General features: G+C 54.9%; 6 protein-coding genes across 6 annotated transcripts; 3 read left to right on the plus strand and 3 right to left on the minus strand.

The window, feature by feature from the left end:
• Positions 1–678: 678 nt before the first annotated feature.
• F5Z01DRAFT_420344 (WD40-repeat-containing domain protein) lies at positions 679–2,278 on the minus strand. Its single transcript, XM_046259616.1, has one exon. The coding sequence runs from the start codon at positions 2,016–2,018 to the stop codon at positions 801–803; it is 1,218 nt and encodes a 405-aa protein (XP_046114159.1). The 5' UTR covers positions 2,019–2,278; the 3' UTR covers positions 679–800.
• F5Z01DRAFT_420343 (major facilitator superfamily domain-containing protein) lies at positions 2,279–4,751 on the minus strand. Its single transcript, XM_046259615.1, has 3 exons — positions 3,806–4,751; positions 3,741–3,755; positions 2,279–3,687 (listed from the first exon to the last, which is right to left on the minus strand). Exons 1-3 carry the CDS (start codon positions 4,265–4,267, stop codon positions 2,539–2,541), a joined length of 1,626 nt encoding a protein of 541 aa, XP_046114160.1. The 5' UTR covers positions 4,268–4,751; the 3' UTR covers positions 2,279–2,538.
• A 774-nt stretch (positions 4,752–5,525) lies between these two features.
• F5Z01DRAFT_420401 (uncharacterized protein) lies at positions 5,526–6,847 on the plus strand. The gene has a single exon (XM_046259617.1). The coding sequence runs from the start codon at positions 5,730–5,732 to the stop codon at positions 6,561–6,563; it is 834 nt and encodes a 277-aa protein (XP_046114161.1). The 5' UTR covers positions 5,526–5,729; the 3' UTR covers positions 6,564–6,847.
• A 24-nt stretch (positions 6,848–6,871) lies between these two features.
• F5Z01DRAFT_640490 (uncharacterized protein) lies at positions 6,872–8,692 on the minus strand (the record flags this gene model as incomplete). Its single annotated transcript, XM_046262522.1, has 3 exons — positions 6,872–7,501; positions 7,559–8,438; positions 8,490–8,692. 3 exons carry the CDS (start codon positions 8,690–8,692, stop codon positions 6,872–6,874), a joined length of 1,713 nt encoding a protein of 570 aa, XP_046114162.1.
• Positions 8,693–9,948: 1,256 nt separating this feature from the next.
• F5Z01DRAFT_714531 (FAD binding domain-containing protein) lies at positions 9,949–12,579 on the plus strand. The gene is made up of 4 exons (XM_046266507.1): positions 9,949–10,405; positions 10,457–11,073; positions 11,132–11,425; positions 11,477–12,579. The coding sequence occupies exons 1-4, from the start codon at positions 10,354–10,356 to the stop codon at positions 12,440–12,442; spliced, it is 1,929 nt and encodes a 642-aa protein (XP_046114163.1). The 5' UTR covers positions 9,949–10,353; the 3' UTR covers positions 12,443–12,579.
• Positions 12,580–13,306: 727 nt separating this feature from the next.
• On the plus strand, positions 13,307–15,493 carry F5Z01DRAFT_420568 (uncharacterized protein). The gene is made up of 2 exons (XM_046259618.1): positions 13,307–13,577; positions 13,628–15,493. Exons 1-2 carry the CDS (start codon positions 13,523–13,525, stop codon positions 15,436–15,438), a joined length of 1,866 nt encoding a protein of 621 aa, XP_046114164.1. The 5' UTR covers positions 13,307–13,522; the 3' UTR covers positions 15,439–15,493.
• Positions 15,494–19,754: the final 4,261 nt, after the last annotated feature.

Genomic DNA, 19,754 nt, shown 5'->3' on the forward strand with positions numbered 1-19,754 from the left:
TGAGTTGAGGCTCAACCGTGATGACGTCTGGTGGGAATGAGGGTTCTCGGGTTCTAGGAAGTATTCCATACCAACAGCTAACATTATGTTGCCGTTCCTTTTATCCCATCTTTTCTCTCCTTATCGTCTTCTCTATCGTCGTCACGGTCTCCATCGTTATCGCTTAATGTTTCTTTACTCTCTCCATGCCTCCAGACGCTCCTCCAGCTACGTAGAACGGCGATCGGCGTTGCCCACCTTGTTAACTACAGGTCCTCAACCCAGATCCTTGAATGCGAGGATGAGCTTGACCCAGTCTTCTATCCCTGAGCAAGCGGGGACAGGATATGTCGTAGAGGTTCGCTTCTTATCCCCTTAACTTGGGCTGCTTGTGCATATATAATAATCGACTGAACCTGCTGATCCCATGTCTGCCTATGAGCCTTATGAGCAGAATCCGCAATACCATGGTCGGGGGTGGTAATGGGCGCATCCTCCTGGATTCAGGTTGTTGAGTCATCCGTGGTAGCAGGGGCTTCAGGGTGTTGCGAGGCCCGGGCCGCCTGGCAAAAAGCATTGTAGATAATCATCGTGGGAGAGGGCATAGTCTTCCAATCCAATGGCCAGTTGGAGCGTCTTGATAGCTCTGCGCACAACTTGGACTTTTTTAGATCGTCTAGTGCAAACCAAGGGATTAACTCAGCAAAGTGACAAGAAACAAAACCCGCAAAAGACCCGTCCGACACTACGCCACCATGTTTCAATAGAGACAGAAAATCTTGTTGCATCCCATTTTCATTGAAAGCCGTTAGCCAATTTATCTATACTTGGACTTCCCACGGCTGGACGAGGCCATCGTCGCCGGTTGTGATCAGCATTTCCTCGACGCCTCTCCTAGACGGGTCGACCCCCTTATCCCACCGTCGACACCAAGTTACGTGGTTCACCTCGTACGGGCCATGTGCATTCGGCAAGGACACGAGCAGTGACCACTCGCCCGTCTCCTCGTTCTCTTTGTAGAGGGCCAAGGTACCGTCGCTCCCCGTGCTGGCCACAAGACCTGTTGTGGCGCTCCAGGTAGCGGCGTAGATGTCCGACTCGTGTACCTTTGGCAACGTCGCCGTGCAAACCCAGTCCTCCCGCAGTGACTGGCGCATTGTGTTGGGTATGCCGCCCAGCGCGTTTCTGCCCTGCCCGGCGCCGTCCTCCTGGCCATCCTCGTCCGACGGCTGGGTCAGGGTCCAGATGCGTATGGTCCCGTCCGCCGAGAAGGACAAGATCCGGGGGAACTTGTCGCCTTTCCTCGGTCGACCCTCCCACTGTACACCCCAGACTGTGCCCTCGTGCTTCTCCAGCACAGCAACGCAGACCCACTCGGCGTCGCCGTCCTCGCGCCACACGCGGACGGTGTTGTCGTAGCTCGCGCTCGCGAGGCACTCCACGCCAAAGGTACCCTTTCTCGAGCGGCCGGGGAGGTCGGGACACCAGGCGAGCGCCTTGACGTCGCCCTCGTGCTCGTTCAGGACGGCAATCGTCTCCCAGTCGTCGTCCGACTCGGAGGCGCCAATGTCCTCCCATATCCAGACGGACTTGTCCCGTGAGCAGGTGGCAATGTGCGCCCCTGAGGGGGAGAAGATGCAGTTCTTGATTTCAGAGTCGTGGCCCTCGAGGACGAGCGTGAACTCCCAGTCGTCCTCCTCTTCCTTCTCGTCACCATCACTTCCGTTCCTGATCTCCGTTTCGTGCTCGGCCCCGCGATCCTCCCATCGCCATATACCCGCGGTGGAGTCGAAGCTGCCCGTCGCGAGACACAGCTTGTGGGGCGGCAAGTTGGGCTTCCATGACGCGGCGCGCACAGATCGCGTGTGTCCTCCGGTGAGGTTGGAGTGCGGCGTCAGGGTGGTGAGGGAGAAGACCGTGACCGACTTGGCGTGCGCCGTGGCGAGGAGCGGGAGAGTGGGATGGGGCGTGGAGGACCAGGCGCGTTCGTGGAGGTCGGGCGTCAAGGGCGGCAGCGGTCGGATGTGTGTGGACGACATTGTGGAATGGCCATGCAAGCAAAGCCAGACTCGAGCGAGGCGTTGGACAGGTAGATGCGTTTGGTTGTCGAGCTTTCAGAGGGGTGGAGGGGTTTGTTCGGCTGGCCGAGACCGGAAGATCTTCCAGGCCCTGTTTTCTCGCTGGCGAGCTTGATTTATCGCGGCCTGTGATATTCGGTATTTAGCGGCACGCCAATTTTCACAAGCACGATGCTTGTCTGCGTCGTTAAGAGTTGGGGTTATGCTGTCACGGTAGACTCAAGGTGGGTTGGATGGACGTCAGATAAATCTGAGCAGCCCTTCCGCCCCTCTGCCCCACGCTTGGCATATCGTGGAGGTCTTTGCCAAGGTACCAGGTACGGATATTACTCAATCACATACTTCGACTGTAAAGGCCTAAATGGCCATGGTACAAGACATTGGTGAATAAGTTCCGTGAAAAATATTGGTCCGCTATCGATCTGCATCATGTTCCCTGTTCTTGTACCTTTAGAGGCCGGCAATCTCTAAGTTAGACCCCTCAGGTAGATCCCCTGAAGACGTCCCCGATGCGCAAGCCTTCCCTTCGGGCCTGCTCAAGGCCACCCTTCCTGAAGCCTCCTGGCAAGACGACCCAGAGGACCATAATGACCCCCATGAGCACCAGCACAAAGGGCTGCAGGACCTGGACGCCCACATCCTCCGCAATCAACCCCACCAGGAAGGGGAACACTGCCGCGCCGCCGCCTCCAATGGCAGCCGACAGCCCAATCGTCGCGACGTGCTGGTCTGCTGGTAGCAGTTTTGTCATGGTCACAATGGCCGCGGGAAAGAGCGGGCCAAGGAAGAATCCCATGAAGATAACGCACACGATAGCCACCTCCAGGCTGGGGATCGCCCAGTAGAGAATCTCTAGCACGACACAGATGGTTAGGTAGATGACAATGGCCAGCTTCTCGCCGATGCGACCAGTGACAAATCCCAGGACCACGCGACCGAGGGTCAGGCCTGCCCAGAACAGGGTCACCACCACGCCAGCCAGGAACTTGTCCGAGTGACGGACCTCGATCATGAATGATGGGATCCAGCCACCGAGACAGACCTCGATGCCCACGTAGCCAAAGAGGAAAGCCGACACAATCCAAGGCACGGGCGACGACAGAATCTCCCGCGTGCTGGTGGGTTCTTTGCCCTCGCCGAACTTGTGTCTTCGTCGATACTCGGCGGCCGTGGCCGTCCAGAAAGATGCCGTGTTCCAGACAATCTCAAGGACAGACACGCCAATCATGACGTAGAAGTACTCATACCACTGGTAGCCAAGCTTGGTCACCATGGCGGACGCAATGAGGGGACCAACGATGCCGCCTAGACCGTATGCGCCGTGGATCAGGCCGAGAAGCTCGTTCTGGTTTCGCAGGTTGCCCACCCAGGCGTTCCAGGCACTGTCATTGAATCCATTCCCCAGACCCGTCAGGGCCATGGCTATAGGCAGGTACGCAAACTGCTTGGGATGCGATGCCATGGCAATGAAACTGATCAGCCGGCAGACGGGACCGCAGAATGCTATGCCGCGCTGGCCAATGTTGAGATGAATCCAGCTGTTCGCCAGTGCTGCAATGAGGTAGCCCACGAAGGGCACCACGAACAGGGTCGACACGACTGTGTAGTTGATGCCATAGTAAGGTTGTATCTACCAACATTAGCCTCCAAATTTTGCGTTGACTTGAAAATTGCCTGACATACATAGGGGATCAGTGCCTACGCATGAGTTAGCGGTCAGGACAGTGGTTTGGCGACGGTCGACTCACGCCAATGCAGGCATCATTCAAGCCAAGGTTGAACAATGTGAAGATGACAGAAGCGAAGCGATATGCGTTGATGCGAGGTTCGTTCCAGCTTTCTTGGTCATCATGGTCGTTCCCTGACGCTGGCTCATCTTCACTCGGCAGAGTGCCTGGAAGCAGTGCCGTTTCCTCGTTGACCTCAGGGCCCAGGTCGCTGCTGGTCTTGTTGCCGTCGGCTACCCGCTGATCCTCCGGCTTTTGCCACCAGGCTGTGGACTGAGATCCAGACATGACGACCTCTTGAATCAGGATGTCGTGCACGGAAACCACAGACGATGGATCTGTGTAGAGAGCGTGAGCGTGCGAGTGGAAGATGCGAGGCCTGCACGACTTTTGATATCGAACGCAGCACCGGCGGCGATAATTATGCCCGTGGGCATGAAGTGCTTGCAGCCACCCCCCGCGGATAAAAAACATTGGAGCCATAACCCACACGGCTCGCAGCCTACAGGCAAGTGAGGAGCATCTCCGCGATAAGAGGCCCTTGTCTTTTATTAGGCCCTTGTGAGAGCTCTAATGCTGCACGGGGCTGCGAAGCGTGCAGGGAGTTCTCCGCCGCCGCGTCCTGTCGTGGTTGTGCCCAACGTTACTCAGTCAGCGTACGGTGCTGAATATTAGAACCTCCGACTGCGCACGCAGGTGGTCAAAACGAGCAAGCACTGCATTCTTGGCTGCAGCTGCGCAATGATTACGGTCAGAGGCCGCGCCGCTTGATTCAGCGTGCACCGCCCAATTCGATCAATGAAGAATGAAGCTCATGATGGTCTTGTTTGAATAGCGGATGCCGGGTAGCCCGATGAAGATCTTTGAGTGTCTCAGGAATGTGGATGAGGGCAGGCACAGACAGCGACTGCCTGCCTGCCTCAAATCTACAGTAGCGTGGCCCGTTCAACTAAGGAAGGAACTGATTTCCACACCGACCTGCTCCTGATCACACCATGTATCTCTTCTGCACCTATAACTTGCTTGTCCGACTCCGGCCTGTGAATGTCTCGGAGAATACAGCAGCATACAGCGCCCCTCGTTGAATACCCTCCCTGCATTTCAAGGGTCCGCATGTGTCGCTGACCACCCAGCCATTGTGCCTCACCAACCAACAACTATCGCCCAGCCATTCGTGGCCGCAGCATCTGCAACTACAGACTCCAGTAGGCCAGCCAGCCACCTCCGGCTCCCAGTGCCCACAGCAAGCATCTAACGTACATCAAGTATTACGCGCACCCTCCCCAGCAGGGTGACATCACGGCTCCTTGCCTGCTTGCTACTGTACCTTCATCCATCCGTCAGACTCGCCATGTCTGGTAATCCCCCGCCAACAGACAGACCACCCTCTCGTAGGCGTGCCGACCAACAACATGGGCTCGGTATCAGAAATCCAGTCCGGCAATTTGTTTTCTCTTGGTCACAGATCAACAGACATTGTTCTAAGATCTCAAAAGGACTTGCGATCCCCGCCACCCAGTTCGTTCTCCTGGTCTAGAGCACCCACCCCACAACAACCCCTGCTGATGCATCGACTGGCGCCCAGAGTACGACAAAGCCGTCTGTGCAAAAGTGCGAGCCTCTCTATAGCCCTGTGCAGCTTTGGAGCCTTATCGTGCTCGCAGGCTAAATAGCTATGCTCGACATTGGCACCATATCTGACAGGGATATTGATCAAGCAGCCACACCAGCGCTACTGCAGTGACTTTGTCGAGAGAGCACGGTACGCTCCCATTACGTCGTGTTGACTGCTTCGCCCTGTCATGCGAACCTACATGAGTTCCTTGCGCCAGACATAGGCACAGGGCTGACTGACCGGCGACCCGGACGAGACACCTACATTCACCACAGATCGCCAGCCTCTAGCCGTCTCTTCGACTGCCACCAACCGCCAACAAACCATAACATGCCTCAAGTCTACGAGTACTCGGAGCATATCCACCGTCGCGGATCCCCGCCTCGTCATCGCGACCGAGACGATTCACCTCGTCGCTCTGGGGACCGCCGCGACCCTTTTGTGCGCGAGACAATGACTCTCGAACCTCCGCCTAGTTACGCCTCCCGGGGCCGCTCCCAACCGCCGCCCGACACTCGAGAGATGGTGCCTCGAGGTCGAAACCCGTCGCGGGGCGCCTACTACGACGATGACGACGACTACTACGCGCGCGGATATTCCCCTTCCAACAGGAGTCGCAGCCGCCGCAGGAGGAGCCGGTCCAGGGACGAAAGTCCCATAGAGCGCGCAAAATCGGCCGTGCAAGACAACTTTACCAATTCCACCGCCGGTATTGGCGCCTCGCTCATCGGCGCTATAGCAGGAGGATACGCTGCTCGTCAGGTCTCGGAGCGAGTGTCTGATAATCGTCGCCCAAAAGGAGCTGGTCGGCGGCGCCGCAGTGACGCGGACAAGGACGAGCGCATCCGTCTTGCGTCCACCCTTATTGGCGCTGCCATCGGTGGGCTTGGCGCCAATGCCCTGACAAATCGCTTCGAGGACTCCAAAGACCGCGACAGGCTCAAGCAGCAAGCGTGGGAAAGGACCTATGGCCGCGAAGATGATCTTCCGCATTATGACAGTGGCCGGCACGCCGACCTTGACCACCGCAACGGGCGCGGCGTTCTTCGAGGGCGAAGTGACGACGAAGATGACGATTACGACTTTGTTTATGACCGCCGCTCTGATGACGGGCTACGCCGACCACGCAGACAAGACAGCGACGAGAGCTACCGGTACCGATGATTTGTCGCGCTGCATATTATGACCTTTCCTCCTATTCATGATACCTTCTATTCCCTTTGTGCTTGGATATCGTTGGTTTTTGTCAGGACGGATTCTAGAGCAGCCCGGCCAAGCTTTCGATGACCTGCACGGGGCTACGACTAATGATCTGACGGCCGCGCAATGTTTTCCTGGACTGTATGTTGGATACGTCTTTGATTTGTTTCACTCTACATGCAGTTCCTCAGAGCTATGATAGAATATACTCCCTTGCTACGTAAGCCCACTCCTCCCCATTGCCAGTCATTCACGCAGCCTATTCTTCCTGTCTACGCCCGAGAGCCACGGCCGTGTCTAGCCTCGTGTCTGTGAGCGTGGTCAAAGGCCGATGGCCGAGACTTGCGCAGTTCCTTCTCACGAGTCTGCTTCTCCCGTTCGATACACACCTTGAAAAATTGGGCAATCTCCGTCAGCGCGAGGTCCTCCTCTCTGCCTACCCCGATGAGGTTGAAGAGACTCTGCGAGTCGACCAGCTGCTTGGCCACCACCGAGTCAGGCTGGCAAAAGGTCCGGACGCGCATGGCGCGGGCGTTGATCTTCATGGCGTCCAGCAGCCCGCAGATCTCCGTCGGGTTGCCCTGTCGCCGACCGGAAAACACAAATTCCTGCACATGCAGGCTCAGTATCTCGAGCTGGGTCTCGAGATCGTAGCGGAACCCGAGGACGCGAGGCCGGCCGAGCTGGAGCCAGTGGTCGCTGATCTTGTGGAGTCTGTCCGGCAGGAGACGCCCCTTTTCCAGCTGCACAGTGATGTACGTGTTGAGCGCGTTGCTCAGGTGGAACTCGAGCTCGCCGTACAGGAGGCTCTGCTCCCGTGCGTTCAGGGAGATGGCCAGCGTCGTGCCACTCGCCTCTGTGGCGGGATGCTGACCTCGTCGAGTCGAGCTGTACTGTTCACTCTGGCTCTTGGTTAGTATACTCAACAGCGCCAGTCATGCATTGCATGCAGAACATACCATGTCTTTCGCAATCTTCTTGATTCCGTCGAGGAGGCCCGTCTTCTTGGCTCCCCTTTTCGACTTGTCGGTTGTTTCGCATGGGCGCTCGAGCCAGCCGTTTTCTCCGATCATAGTCTTCTCCCCCTTTTTCTGGGTTGTAAGGCCTTGTCCTTGGAAGTAGAATGGAAAGGGGGAGAACATGGGGGACTCGACATCCTTGGCGCTGCGAAGCTGAGGCGGCCTGGGCCGCGTTGGCGAGGCACGTTGCTGCTCTTGGCGTGAAGTATCCGTAGTGCTCTTGGAGTGGTGCGTGTACCCTTTCAGACCTCCCACTTCGGTGTCTTGGTGGTCTAGGGGCTTTGTGTCTCTGTATGTGCGTACGTCCGCCCATTGCCCATAGGCCTCAAGGTAAGGGGTGTTGGCAAAGTACTGCGTGCCATCCTCGCCATCTTCCACACACGCAGTCGGGTTGGAGTAGTCAACCCGCTGGGGGGAGACAGGCAGGGGATCACCGGGGACCTCTCTACTTTGGCGAGTTGGGTCAATCATATACATCATTTTTGAGTCCAGGGGTGATGGGTCGTCACGGATAGGCTGCATCTCAACGCGGCGCGGTATAGACCGGGCCCTGTGTTGGCCGTGAACAAGGATTGGCGCTGGCGTTGCACGGCGCCTTCGCTCGGCGAGACTGTGGTTTGAGTCATGGAGTTCGGAACGCCGCGGCATCAAGTCGGAGAAGGTAGTCGAGTTGCCATCATGGGAGCCCAAGTCGTCGTTCCCGCAGCTGTGTTCCTGGAAGTGTACACAAGGTGACGAGCGCTCCCTGCTTGCGTCGGCAAGCTTGGATGGAGAACGACTGTGGTTTCTCGTAGGGCTGATGTCCACCCCCTTTGAGAAGCTACTTCGGTAAGTCTGTGCATCGCGACAAGGGGGATGGGATTCTTCTCACGCGTCGGTGATTCTGTCCATCTGCGTCTCGGTCAGGTTCATCCGGATATGGAGAGGTTGTTTCGGGTTGCGCTTTTGAGGTGAGAGGGACTGTGTGCGAGTGCTTCCTGACGCATGAGATCCTCCTGGTCTAACTGGAGTTGAAGGAGACTGTGTAGGGTGTGAGTGCCTGTTCGCGCCCTTGAGAGGACTCTGGCGCGGCATGTCGAGCCCAGTAATGTAAGCAGGCGGTTTGCACGGTGTAATTGGTGAGGGTGAGTGTGAGTGTGAGTTGCTCTGGGGCTAAGGACAAGCCTACCTTGTTATTCATTGAAGCGAAAAAACTCAAAGTAACATTGATATATCCAAGCTAAGGCAGCCCAAGCCGATGTGACACTGAAGTGAACAGGGAGTCAAGTTGGGATGAGATATACCAACTTCTCATCCAATAACAGAGAGTTGAACTCACGCATGACTGGGCTTTGGTTCGTCCACCAGCTAGTAGGTAACTTAGTTTAATAAGCCACTATCGAGCCGAAGGTGCGGTGCCTGTGGTCTGTACAAGTAGACAGTTGGCTGTTCGTTGACTCGAGGGGAACTACCAACATCTTGCAAATGTTGTCTGTCCACAGCATGAACCCTTACAACTGATGGTGGTTTCTTGGTATCCACGTTTATTACATATGATTCTTCAATCCTATTCAAGAACCGGTTTCAGTGTTGTGGCCTTTGTTCCCAGAAGTGGGCTGCCAGTCCAAGTCCTGCGGAAGCACGGAGAAATGCGTTCCCGCTGGTGCAAGTTGCGGTACGTTCTAAACGTCTTCAAGAGTCTTGGGTATGCTGCGGCTTGTTAGTATGTTCCAACGAGGGCAAATCGCGCATGTTGCCAGGCTCCTGGCAAGATCATCAAGATTTCGGGGACCCCGGGACCCCGAGTACTCGACAATAAGCCGACGAACCGAGTCGGCAACGATGCTCTTGGGAGTCCCTTGACCCTTTTTGAAGAGTCTAGACCTCGTGCCATGTCGATAGGCGGAGACATGCACGTTTTATGGTCGACCCATCCGTCTGTTGACTCCTGAGTCCTGATTCCTACTTTGAAAGTCACCAATGGTTTGTCCATACGGAGTAGTCCAGAGGCCCTCGTCTTCTGTTTTTGCCGTTATTCACCTTTATTCAGGAGACACGATTACCTGACTGGCAGCTCTGCGGTATCTTCTCGTATAGTTAATTAATGATGAGCTAGTCCCGTAATCAATTGAGTGGCTAGGCTCGTCGTGCGGCATGACTTCAATGACGCCAATTGCACTGAGCTGGGGTATGCCTGGGGTGAAGCCTGCCTGCATGATAAGAGTTTGTTAACGAAGGCCGCTTTTGACCAAACAAATGCTATCAGCACCTTAGCACTCCACGCATCTCCACTTGGACTCCAGGAGTCCAGTCCATCGCTGCTGCTCGCATCCCCCACCCCACCTTCCACTACCGATCTTTGTTGCCGACCAAAGATTCTGTCCGTAAACGCCAATGATTTCGTTCCTTCAGGCGCCACACACATGGCATGCCCAAAAGGCCTGATGACGAGATCGAGACCGAGGCAAACCAGGACTAGCCGCCTGCGAAGGCGAGCCGTTCGTGTGGTCCGTTGGCAGCTAAATGCCCGATGTGCCGTGATTACTTCCCGAGATCTCAAGCTGAGCCCACTGCAGCCAAGCTCACTCATGACCAATGTTGGTTATATAAATGGTCTGCAGAGTTGCTGGACTGCGCTGTCCGCCATGTTGTCTTCCTCATCGCTTCTACTCCCACGGCACGGACGTTGAGTTTGATACACCAAGGAGACCAGCTGCAGGCGCTCGCAGACTTCACGATTGATACACTCCACAAGCATGTCGACTAAAGAGAATGTGAGACCCGACGGGGTCGCTTACTATGACATTGGTACGAGCAGCACACATCACAGGCACGGATGGAACTGACATTTGGTACTAGTCATTGTCGGTGCCGGTCCAGTCGGACTGATGCTCTCTACGATGCTTGCAAGATGGGGCTACAAGATCAAACATGTGGACAATCGCCCTGAGCCAACGCCTACAGGTCGCGCAGATGGCATACAGCCTCGGTCTCTGGATCTCCTGAGGAACATGGGACTGAAGGCCGCCATCATGGATCACAAGCCTGCTCGGGTGTACGAGGTCGCATTCTGGGACCCCAACTGCAAAGGCATTGCGAGAACTGGCACCTGGGCTAGCTGTCCGAGTTTCATCGATGCGCGGTACCCCTTCACGACGCTGCTGCACCAAGGGCTGATTGAAAGGGTCTTCATTGCCGATTTGGAGAAGAATGGAGTCCACGTCCAACGGCCCTGGACAGTACATGACTTTCAAACTGACCCGGCAAAGGACGCCACATACCCTGTCCAGGTTGAGCTGTCTCAGGTAGACGGACCTCGAACTGAAAAGATCCGAGCCAAATACCTGTTTGGCGGTGAGGGTGCACGATCGTTTGTGAGGCAGAAACTGGGTATCCCTGTCCGCTATCATGACCCTATTTCTCATGTCTGGGCCGTGCTAGACGGTGTGGTTGACACAGACTTCCCAGACATCAAGGTAGGTGCTTCCGGGCTACGGAAAGCAGTCCTTATCCGATGAGACTAACGTAATGCAGATGAAAGCCACTATCCATAGCGAACATGGGTCTATCATGGTCATTCCGAGAGAAAACGACATGGTTCGCCTGTACATTCAGCTCGCCTCCTCGTCGGACCCAGACTGGGAGTCCAAACGCACCGCGACCGAGAGCGAGGTCCAAGAGATGGCCAAAAAGATCCTCCAACCTTACCGAATCACTTGGGAGAGAGTTGAATGGTTCTCGGTCTATCCCATTGGGCAGGGAATCGCCGACAATTACACACTAGATCAGCGTGTGTTTCTCGGAGGCGATGCATGCCACACTCATAGCGTATGTTGACCGACCATTTCACCGTTCTTTTCTAAAGCTAATGCCGTGCAGCCTAAAGCTGGTCAGGGGATGAATACGGCTTTCCTCGATGCTCAAAACCTCGCTTGGAAAATTCATGCGGTTGAGAGCGGCTTCGCCAAGCGGGACTTGCTGAAGACGTATGAGCCCGAGCGCAGGAAAATGGCCCAGAAGCTGCTCGAGTTCGACAACCGGTATGCTAAGCTCTTTTCTCAGCGGATACCTGCGGCAGACGAGGTCAAGGCAGCGTCCGACAATCACGGCACCGAAGCTGAGGAGCACGACAACGACTTTGTCAAGATGTTCAAGGAGTCTTGCGAGTTTACAAGTGGTTACGGCGTGTATTACGAGCCGAACGTCCTGAACTGGTCGCCAGACCACCCAGCACAATCAAGCCTTATGCTGAAAAAGGCAACGAAGCTCAGTCCCGGGCATCTCTTCATCAACACGAACGTCACGAGGGTTGTAGATGCAAACATTGTCCATTTGGAGCAAGAGGTCCCCTTGAATGGATCATTCCGCTTGTTCGTCTTTGGTGGTGACCCCAAGAAGTCACGGACAGCACTGTGCGACCTTGCGAACGGACTTGTGGCCAAGAACTCCTTCTACACGAATCACCTACGCCAAGACGTGTCGTTAGTCTCACACCACGAGAAGAACAATCCCCATAGCTTGTTCTTCACCATTTGCACTGTGTTTGCGACCAAGCGATCGGACATTGAGATCTCTCGAGATGTCCCGGGGGTTCTTGCCAGGTATCGAGAACACATCTACGCAGACGACCTGCACGACGAAAAGGTGCCAGCCGCCAAAGCACCAGCGCATGCGAAGACGGGCTTTGGCGACTCACAGGGCGTCGTCGTTGTCCGGCCTGATGGATACGTGGGCGCTATCGTTGAGCTGCAAGAGGGCAAGGGGACAATGGAGGCCCTCAACGAGTACTTTGGTGCATTTTGTACCAAGGGGGTGAGTGACACGAAGACGCAGGCACGGCTCTGAGTCCGAGTGCACGCCTGGATATGTATAGACGTCGCGGATTCAAGTAGCGTTGCATAGTTGAATGAAACAAAGCCTCGATCAGTAAATTTGCAGATCTGCCGTATCCTCTCGACAAAGTCGCTGGCGCTGGTGTCTTGATTAAGAATATCCTCATTAGGAATTTAGGGGTGGTGCCAATATCGAGCAATAATTACCTATAAGTAGGTAGTATAACGCCTGGAGGCTGCACAAGGCTGTAGAAGTATTTGCACCTTTACACTACAATCATGTATTTTATCTTAGGTGGCTACGTACCTTGGTTCTGCTCACCATCGCTAGCGACTTTTTTTGTCTTGCGTTTCAGACCCATTTCGAGTAGCGGTCGATGGAGTGGCTGAGTAAGGCTGGTTGGCTGTGGCTGGGGAGCGGGCTGACCAATGACAGGCCGGCGCGTCGCCCCATCCACCCTTGTCGCATTCATTCATTGTTGCGCGACCTCTCACCTTGTCCTTCAACTGGATGGCTCCGAAATCATCAACTTAACCGTCGCAAGCACCGAAACATCAAATTTATCGACTCTCAATGCCACTTACTCCTGAGGAGTGCGATTTGACACCAGAACACCTACATGTGACGGGCTGCCACGCGCGCAGAGGCTCGTGAAACGTGTCGAAAGTGCGAGCAGCGAACCCCAGAGGTTCAGAACAAGCTTTCTCGAATCGCCAGCCTGACTATAAACTCACATCGGAGTTGGATCTCGGGAGGCCGACCTCACGCCAACTACTCCACATTCGGCAAGCCCTCATCGATTGCGACATGCCTCTCTGATGCTCTGTATCAGAGTGTAAGATGTTAGCGACTTCATCTTCAGACGTGCGTTCTCTCTTCGCTTGCTTTGCCGTCAAACGCTCATGAGCTTCTATTATCCCACCAACCCTGCTTCATGTTGAATCCTCATCACCGGCTCCAAGATTTCTCTCACTTAACTGTCGTCGCCGGCCCGAGCCATTGAATCACAGCTGACCTCTCATCTTCTCATAGGTCGCTTCCTCCACCTTTTCCGTTCTCAATCTATTCAGCCTGTCGCAAGCACGCGCAGTCATGGAGTACATAACGGGGATAGTAACGACGGGGACCCGCTGGGTCGCCTCAAACTGTACGCATGTCCCTGGTGATATCTTCGCGAACACTCATTGACAAGTACAGTACCTATACCGACTTCAAACGCATCAACCCCTTCCAAGGCGTCAAAACGCGACGCTGCACCGACAACTGTCGCTCATCAGCAGAGTGACAGCCCAGGGAAAGGTCTCAACTCTCGCCATAGTTACTTCAACCTGCCACAAAGACACAGCAAACGACACATTGATTCACCGGAAAGGAAGGATTGCAAGCGTTTAAGGTCGAGCAGCACAGCTATGCAGTCTCCTCTCACAACCCGCCGGCACCACCATGCTCACGGCACTGCTCCGGGCGTCAGTCGGCTATCCCTGTCGCCCCGGGGCCTTAGGAAGCGGGCCTCGTTCACACGAGTACCGCCCGGGAAGAGCAGCGCATCCCATCGCCTTGTCGGTGCGCGCAGTGGTCTTCTCTCCCCCGAACCAGAGGACAACATACCCACTACTCAGCATGTCGGATCAGACGAACAGTCGGCACCGGGCCACCAGCACTCTGCAAAGGAGCAGCAGCCCCTTTCCCTCCTGGCCGGACTCGAGATCTCCACCTCCTCTAGACGTCCGACACCCCCTGAGGAGGACGCCCTGCTCCGCGAAAGCACACCACATCCCGTCGGTGCCTATCCAGAGACGCCAGCCCCTTTCCGCGAAACTACGCCATCAGATGCGACGCCAGTACCGCCAGAACCTCCAAAAATACCGTCATTTCCTCGTCCTACTTATACCGGCAAAGCCAACAGGTGGGAGTTCCTCGAGTTCTGCAAAAAGTACGAGGAAGAGCAAAGGAGGGTTTATGAAGAGATAGTCCCGCCTGTGGCTCCTAGCAAGAGACCCACACTGAAAGACTGTCTCGACGAGTTGCGGAAGCCAATCGCGTGGGACGATTTGGCCAAACGCCCCTATGACAGGCTCAGTATTCTGTCGGAGGCTGAGCTCCGCCGCATCTTGGAAGAGAAGGAACAGAAAGAGATCGAAGAACAGCTCCAAAGAGAGCAGCAGGCAGCTAAAGAGGCAGAGGAGCGCCGACTTCGTGAAGCAAAGGAGAGGCTCCGCAAGGAGCAGGAGCTACTAGCCCTCACAGGCGGGCTACGCGCTCCCAAGGCGCAGTTCATCTCCCCGCTGTCTGACGACTGGACAAAGCGTGCACATGAAACCATACGGGCCCCTGGTGGCAAAGTTCTGGCGCAGACGGCCGAGAACACGGGACTGCAACAGCACGACTTTGCAAGGGTCGTTCCGCCGACCGTGTGGCTCAATGACGAGATTGTCAATGGAGCACTGCTCTGGCTGGAACAGGCAATCAACTCGGCCGCAGGTATCACCAACGTCAAGACGCAGACGCGCAAGACGCTTGTCTTGAGCTCCTTTTTCTTCCCAAACCTCCAGAAAAAGGGGCCCCTGAATACACAACGGCCCCTGGGCCGCAAAGGCGTCAAGAAGGAGAATTTCCTCGACATTGACAGCATTTTTATGCCCATCTGCGAGCATAGCCACTGGACACTCATTGTCGTCCGGCCGCAGAAGAGAACAGTGTCACACATGGACTCGATGAGCCCTCACGGCAACAAGAAATACACCAACCTCACCATGGCATGGGTAAAGGACATGTTGAAGGAGAAATTTGAAGAGGACGAATGGAAGGTGGTGACCCATGAGGCGCCACGGCAAACGAATGGCTGGGACTGCGGCGTCCACACAATCACAAACGCCATGTGCCTTGCACTAGGGTTGAATCCGATCGACACATACACGTCTGACGAGATGCCGCTCCAACGGCTGCGGATCGCATCTATCCTGCTCAACAAGGGGTTCGAGGGGGAGTTCAGCTTGAGTGCGTATTGAGCGTGCAACATAATCACGGACGGGTTGTACAACACAATGAACAAAACAAGGTTGTGGTTTGTCCGGGGCGGGTCTATTCAGTTATTATTCGTGTCTGTTACAAGCCTGATCATGGCCTCTTGGATGATACATTCATAGCATAGCATAGCTTGGTGTTCGGGGTCAATATGCACCGCATTTGCTTCTTCGCGACGGTGTCTATAACGGCGACGGTCTAACGTTATCTTCTGTAGATTCACATCTCGCGTGTCGTGTGTCAATGATTTCAGGTCCGCTCTCTATTACCACAATCGGAAAAGACAGCAGAGACATCATGTTACAGAGACTTCGAGGTAACTACTTACTTACCCACCGGTGTGGCCGTCCTTCACTTGGCGCAAGTTGTCAACAACTCCACAGCTTCCAAGACACGAGAAGTTGCACGACAGGTTTCGTAGGACCCAAAGTTCAACACATGACTCAATTTTGTATCAATATTATGTGTTTCGAACATTGTGCTCCGTAGTCCGTACTCGACGGCGGATCCCGAAGTTCAATAAAGCCCGCAATACTATCGCTGTTCGAGTCATGGGGACGAGTTCTCCCCATATCCATCGAATCTGAGCAACGTAAACTCGGTGGATATCACAAGTTCGGTGGGTGCGGCTGAAGAAAGGGCTTGTCCAGCGGCCAGCCGTTTCTCGCGGTAGTACGTAATAACAGTAGACAGCATTTTCACCGCTGTCGTGCCGACGCTGGTCGATGAATTCTGTGGTCGTTTCTCACTTTGGCACAGTGATCTTTCCACTCACCAGGAACGATTCACGTTCTCTGCATTGAACGTCCGAGATCACTTACGGCACGGTGCGTGGCAGTAGTGGGTGCACTAATCAAGGGAGGGCGGTGGTGGCCGAGCTGCACAAAACAAGCATTCACGTCTCACGGGAACCATCGGCTGGTAATGACATGCCCCAGCTCTCTCGAGCCGTGAAAGCCATTCATCGCGCGACAGGACAGGCAAAACTGAACTGGTAGGGGTCCGGGCGCCTGCAGCCAACCGGTGAGCACCCAGGAGTGGGACGCGCGCGCAGGGAGGCGCAAATGCGACTGTAAAATAACTTCTCGCCAAGCTTGTGGTTATCCAGGGGGTGGCGGCGCGTGCTCCAGTGGTTGGACTTGGACCATCTTGGATTTGATGATGGTGGTGATGCCAGAAAATTTCCTTCAGAGACTTGTCGCGCGTTGCGTGGTGAGTCAACGCACAGACGTGCGTAGTCAATGCGGACGGAGTCTCCGTGTCCTTATTACCGACAGCGGATGTCACATCAGGCCCGTGGTCATTATTAGGTATTTTTCCGGCAACAAGCTTACAACGAGTCAAAGAGTCAACCACTCAACCTTGTACGGATCCAGACCCGCCTGCCTAGTAGACCGGACAAGGCGTCGCCTAGAAGGCTCCAAGCAATAAACAAGTGACATGTCATGGCATGGCAAGATGAAAAGGGTTTCCCGGCCCTGGATCGGCTCGGTGCTGCCGTGCTGTGCAGACGTTAGTCGGTTCGGCTCGCGGCCGCCGACTCGTAAATAGATACGTATCGACATCGTGAAGAGAGTAAAGTCGGTACTGGCAAATTTTTCTTCGTGGCACCAAAGGGCAGGATCCGCTCATCAATCATGAATTTTTATCGGATCGAATCGTGGGGGTGACTGATGTCCGCCTGGCCGGGAATTTTCGAATTGTTCGAGAAGGCCAGCCACCGTCTGCGGGCTGCGCAGCCTGCGCAAGGTTCGGGATGACCGTGATCGCGTTTTCATTTCCAAGGGGCGTGCTTGGGCATGAATTGGTTGTGGCGTTGCGCGCATGAATAACGAGGGATGCAATACTTGCGACGCCCAGCATTGACGGGGTACTTACTGGGCTGATCGGTGGCCAGTGCAGTAATGGTTGATGCTCGTCGCCTTGGGGTCTGGGACAGGACAAAGTTCAAAGTGTGTTGTTGGAAACTTTGGATGAGGCACCTCACAACGCGTAAGGCTTCCGGCGATGATCCATCATGGGCAGGCTCATGTTTCCTTGGGAGTTTGACCCGCAAATCCCCTGAGGCCTGGCCCTCAAGTTCCTGTTGCCCTTCCAGAACCCTTCGCTGCATGATGATGTCGTTTGCCATCGTCGTGGGTGGGCAGTAGCCAGTTGGTGGGCAGTTTACCCCCTCTGTAGTCTGTGCGGAGTGGCCGGGCGGGAATAGTCGCGCAATATTGTTGGGAGAGCGCTATTGAAGTGGTGAGTGCTCACTTGCTTGAATGTGTCCGGGGTGTATCCATTCTTGCCAAAAGTTCTCCCCCGGTCTCGTTTGGCTGTTCCTGAAAAGTCGCCGTAATAATAACGTCTGTGAGACTGTGATGGACGACGCCACGGTAGGGGCTGTGCAAGATGGCTGAGGCCCCAGGGACGCGAATGACTCAATCTCGTTGATTGTGAGGCTTATCGTGGTGGCTTGGGCCCGTGGCAAAAACGCTTCGCTTGCGAAGTTCACCGTTAGCACGAGCTTTTCTCAGGCTCGCCAGCGTTGCTTCTTGAGAACAAAATCATGTAACTCGGCGATGACCGGCGCTCAATCTCCTGATTGACTATACGTAGCATTGTCTCGCAACGACGCGTTTACAGGCCGAAATCCCGGACTGTTCTCGAGTGGTGTACATAGTGATAAGTGAGTGAGTGCACTGTGCATTGTGACTATCGGTGTCGATCTCCCATGGACTAATAGAATAATTCCTTGTTGCTATCGCGTTGCGTGCGGGGAGCAGCACTGGGCGGGTGGTGTGCCAGGCCCGCCATGCCGAGCATCAAATGCCGAAGCATCGTCGGCAGTGTATACGCAAGTGTCGTGCGAGCACTCTCTGGTTGTGACTTCATCGAGCTTGATGCATCTGGTCGTCCTAGCACACAGCAGCAGGACATATAATAATACTGACTGTATTGGATGCTGTATCCGTATTGCGACATAATTATATGCGGGACAGAGGCCTCCCTGTCTTCTGTGACAAGACGCTACTGCCTATCAGTGCGATAGCCAGCAAACGCATGAACGCACAGAGGCAACGCCAGACTCGGCGGATCCATTGGTTGTCTCTCTGCCGGCCTTAACTTAAATTACTGCTGCGTCTGTTGTGTTGCATCGCTTCTGGGTTGATGAGGGGCCGCATCCAATACCGACAAAACGCTAATGCTCAAAAGAAGCATTGGGGCATATGCTTGTTGACCATCACTACGGCGCGGGTATGTGATGCCTTGTGGCGTCCAGTGGTGTTGTGATGCGCTGTGGAGAAGGTTGTTCAAGTGCCTTGTATTATTACAAAAGAGATAGCCGTTGAGGCTCTATTTATGCGTTCTTGATCGCATGATCCTATCCTCTTAGAGCCTTCCTCTCTAATTTCCTATGTTCCGGGTCGTTTACCTCCGGTCTCACTAATTTCAGGTTCTCACCCTTCCGGTGTTACCTTTTCACCGCTAACGGCAGAATCTCAATCGAGCCTAGCCCCGCTGTAAGGTAGGCTCATCATCACACACCCCCCACTTGTGTGGTCATTTGACCACGCGAGTGTCATTGTCGTTGCTGATTAGTGGGGTTCTGAGGTGGGGTCTCTGCTTCATCTAAGGCGTTGGAGCATTGTTCTAATGGCTGTAGTGCTCATGTGGGTTGATCTGATGTTGTTGGGTCCTATAGGTGGCGTCAGTGATGTGGTGATGCCCTCAATTGCTATTGTTCGTGAATGGTTGTTGAGGCCTCAATAGGCTATTTGTGACTCGAACAATGCTTTCAGAGCATTGAGGTGAGAGGCCGAAAGTGCATAAGAGAGTCGCATTCCCCTGCCTAAGGCCGGAATTTGATGTTTCCTCTTTATACCACTTTCATCATGCCTGCCCGTACGTTTGATACGCTCAGTTTGAGTTTTACGAGCTTAGCTAACGTGTGCGAATAGTTCTTCCATCTCACGAGCGCCTCACCCAGACCCGCGCCCAAGTGGCGGAAGCTCGGCGGCTGGCCGCCGAGCAGGCCGCGAAGCAGACCAACGCTCGCGATAGCGCCAACGACGACGACGACGATAATAATAACGACGAGATTGAGACGCCCAAGAAGCGTCAAAAGGTGAGTTTTCGCGCTTTGCTCGTCTTGCTCAAACGCTCACAAAGCAACGCCCTCCCTTCGAAAGTACTCTCCGGCACCCACCGTGCCTTCAATACGTTCGCGCATTCATCTCGGGCAAATCTGCCCTCGAATGTCACGAGCCCTCCTCCCAGCGCGCCAAGCGCTATCAACGCTGCGCCGCAGGCCATG

This window comes from Emericellopsis atlantica (genome assembly GCF_019669845.1).
Source record: "Emericellopsis atlantica unplaced genomic scaffold F5Z01scaffold_40, whole genome shotgun sequence".
NCBI lineage: Eukaryota > Fungi > Ascomycota > Sordariomycetes > Hypocreales > Bionectriaceae > Emericellopsis > Emericellopsis atlantica.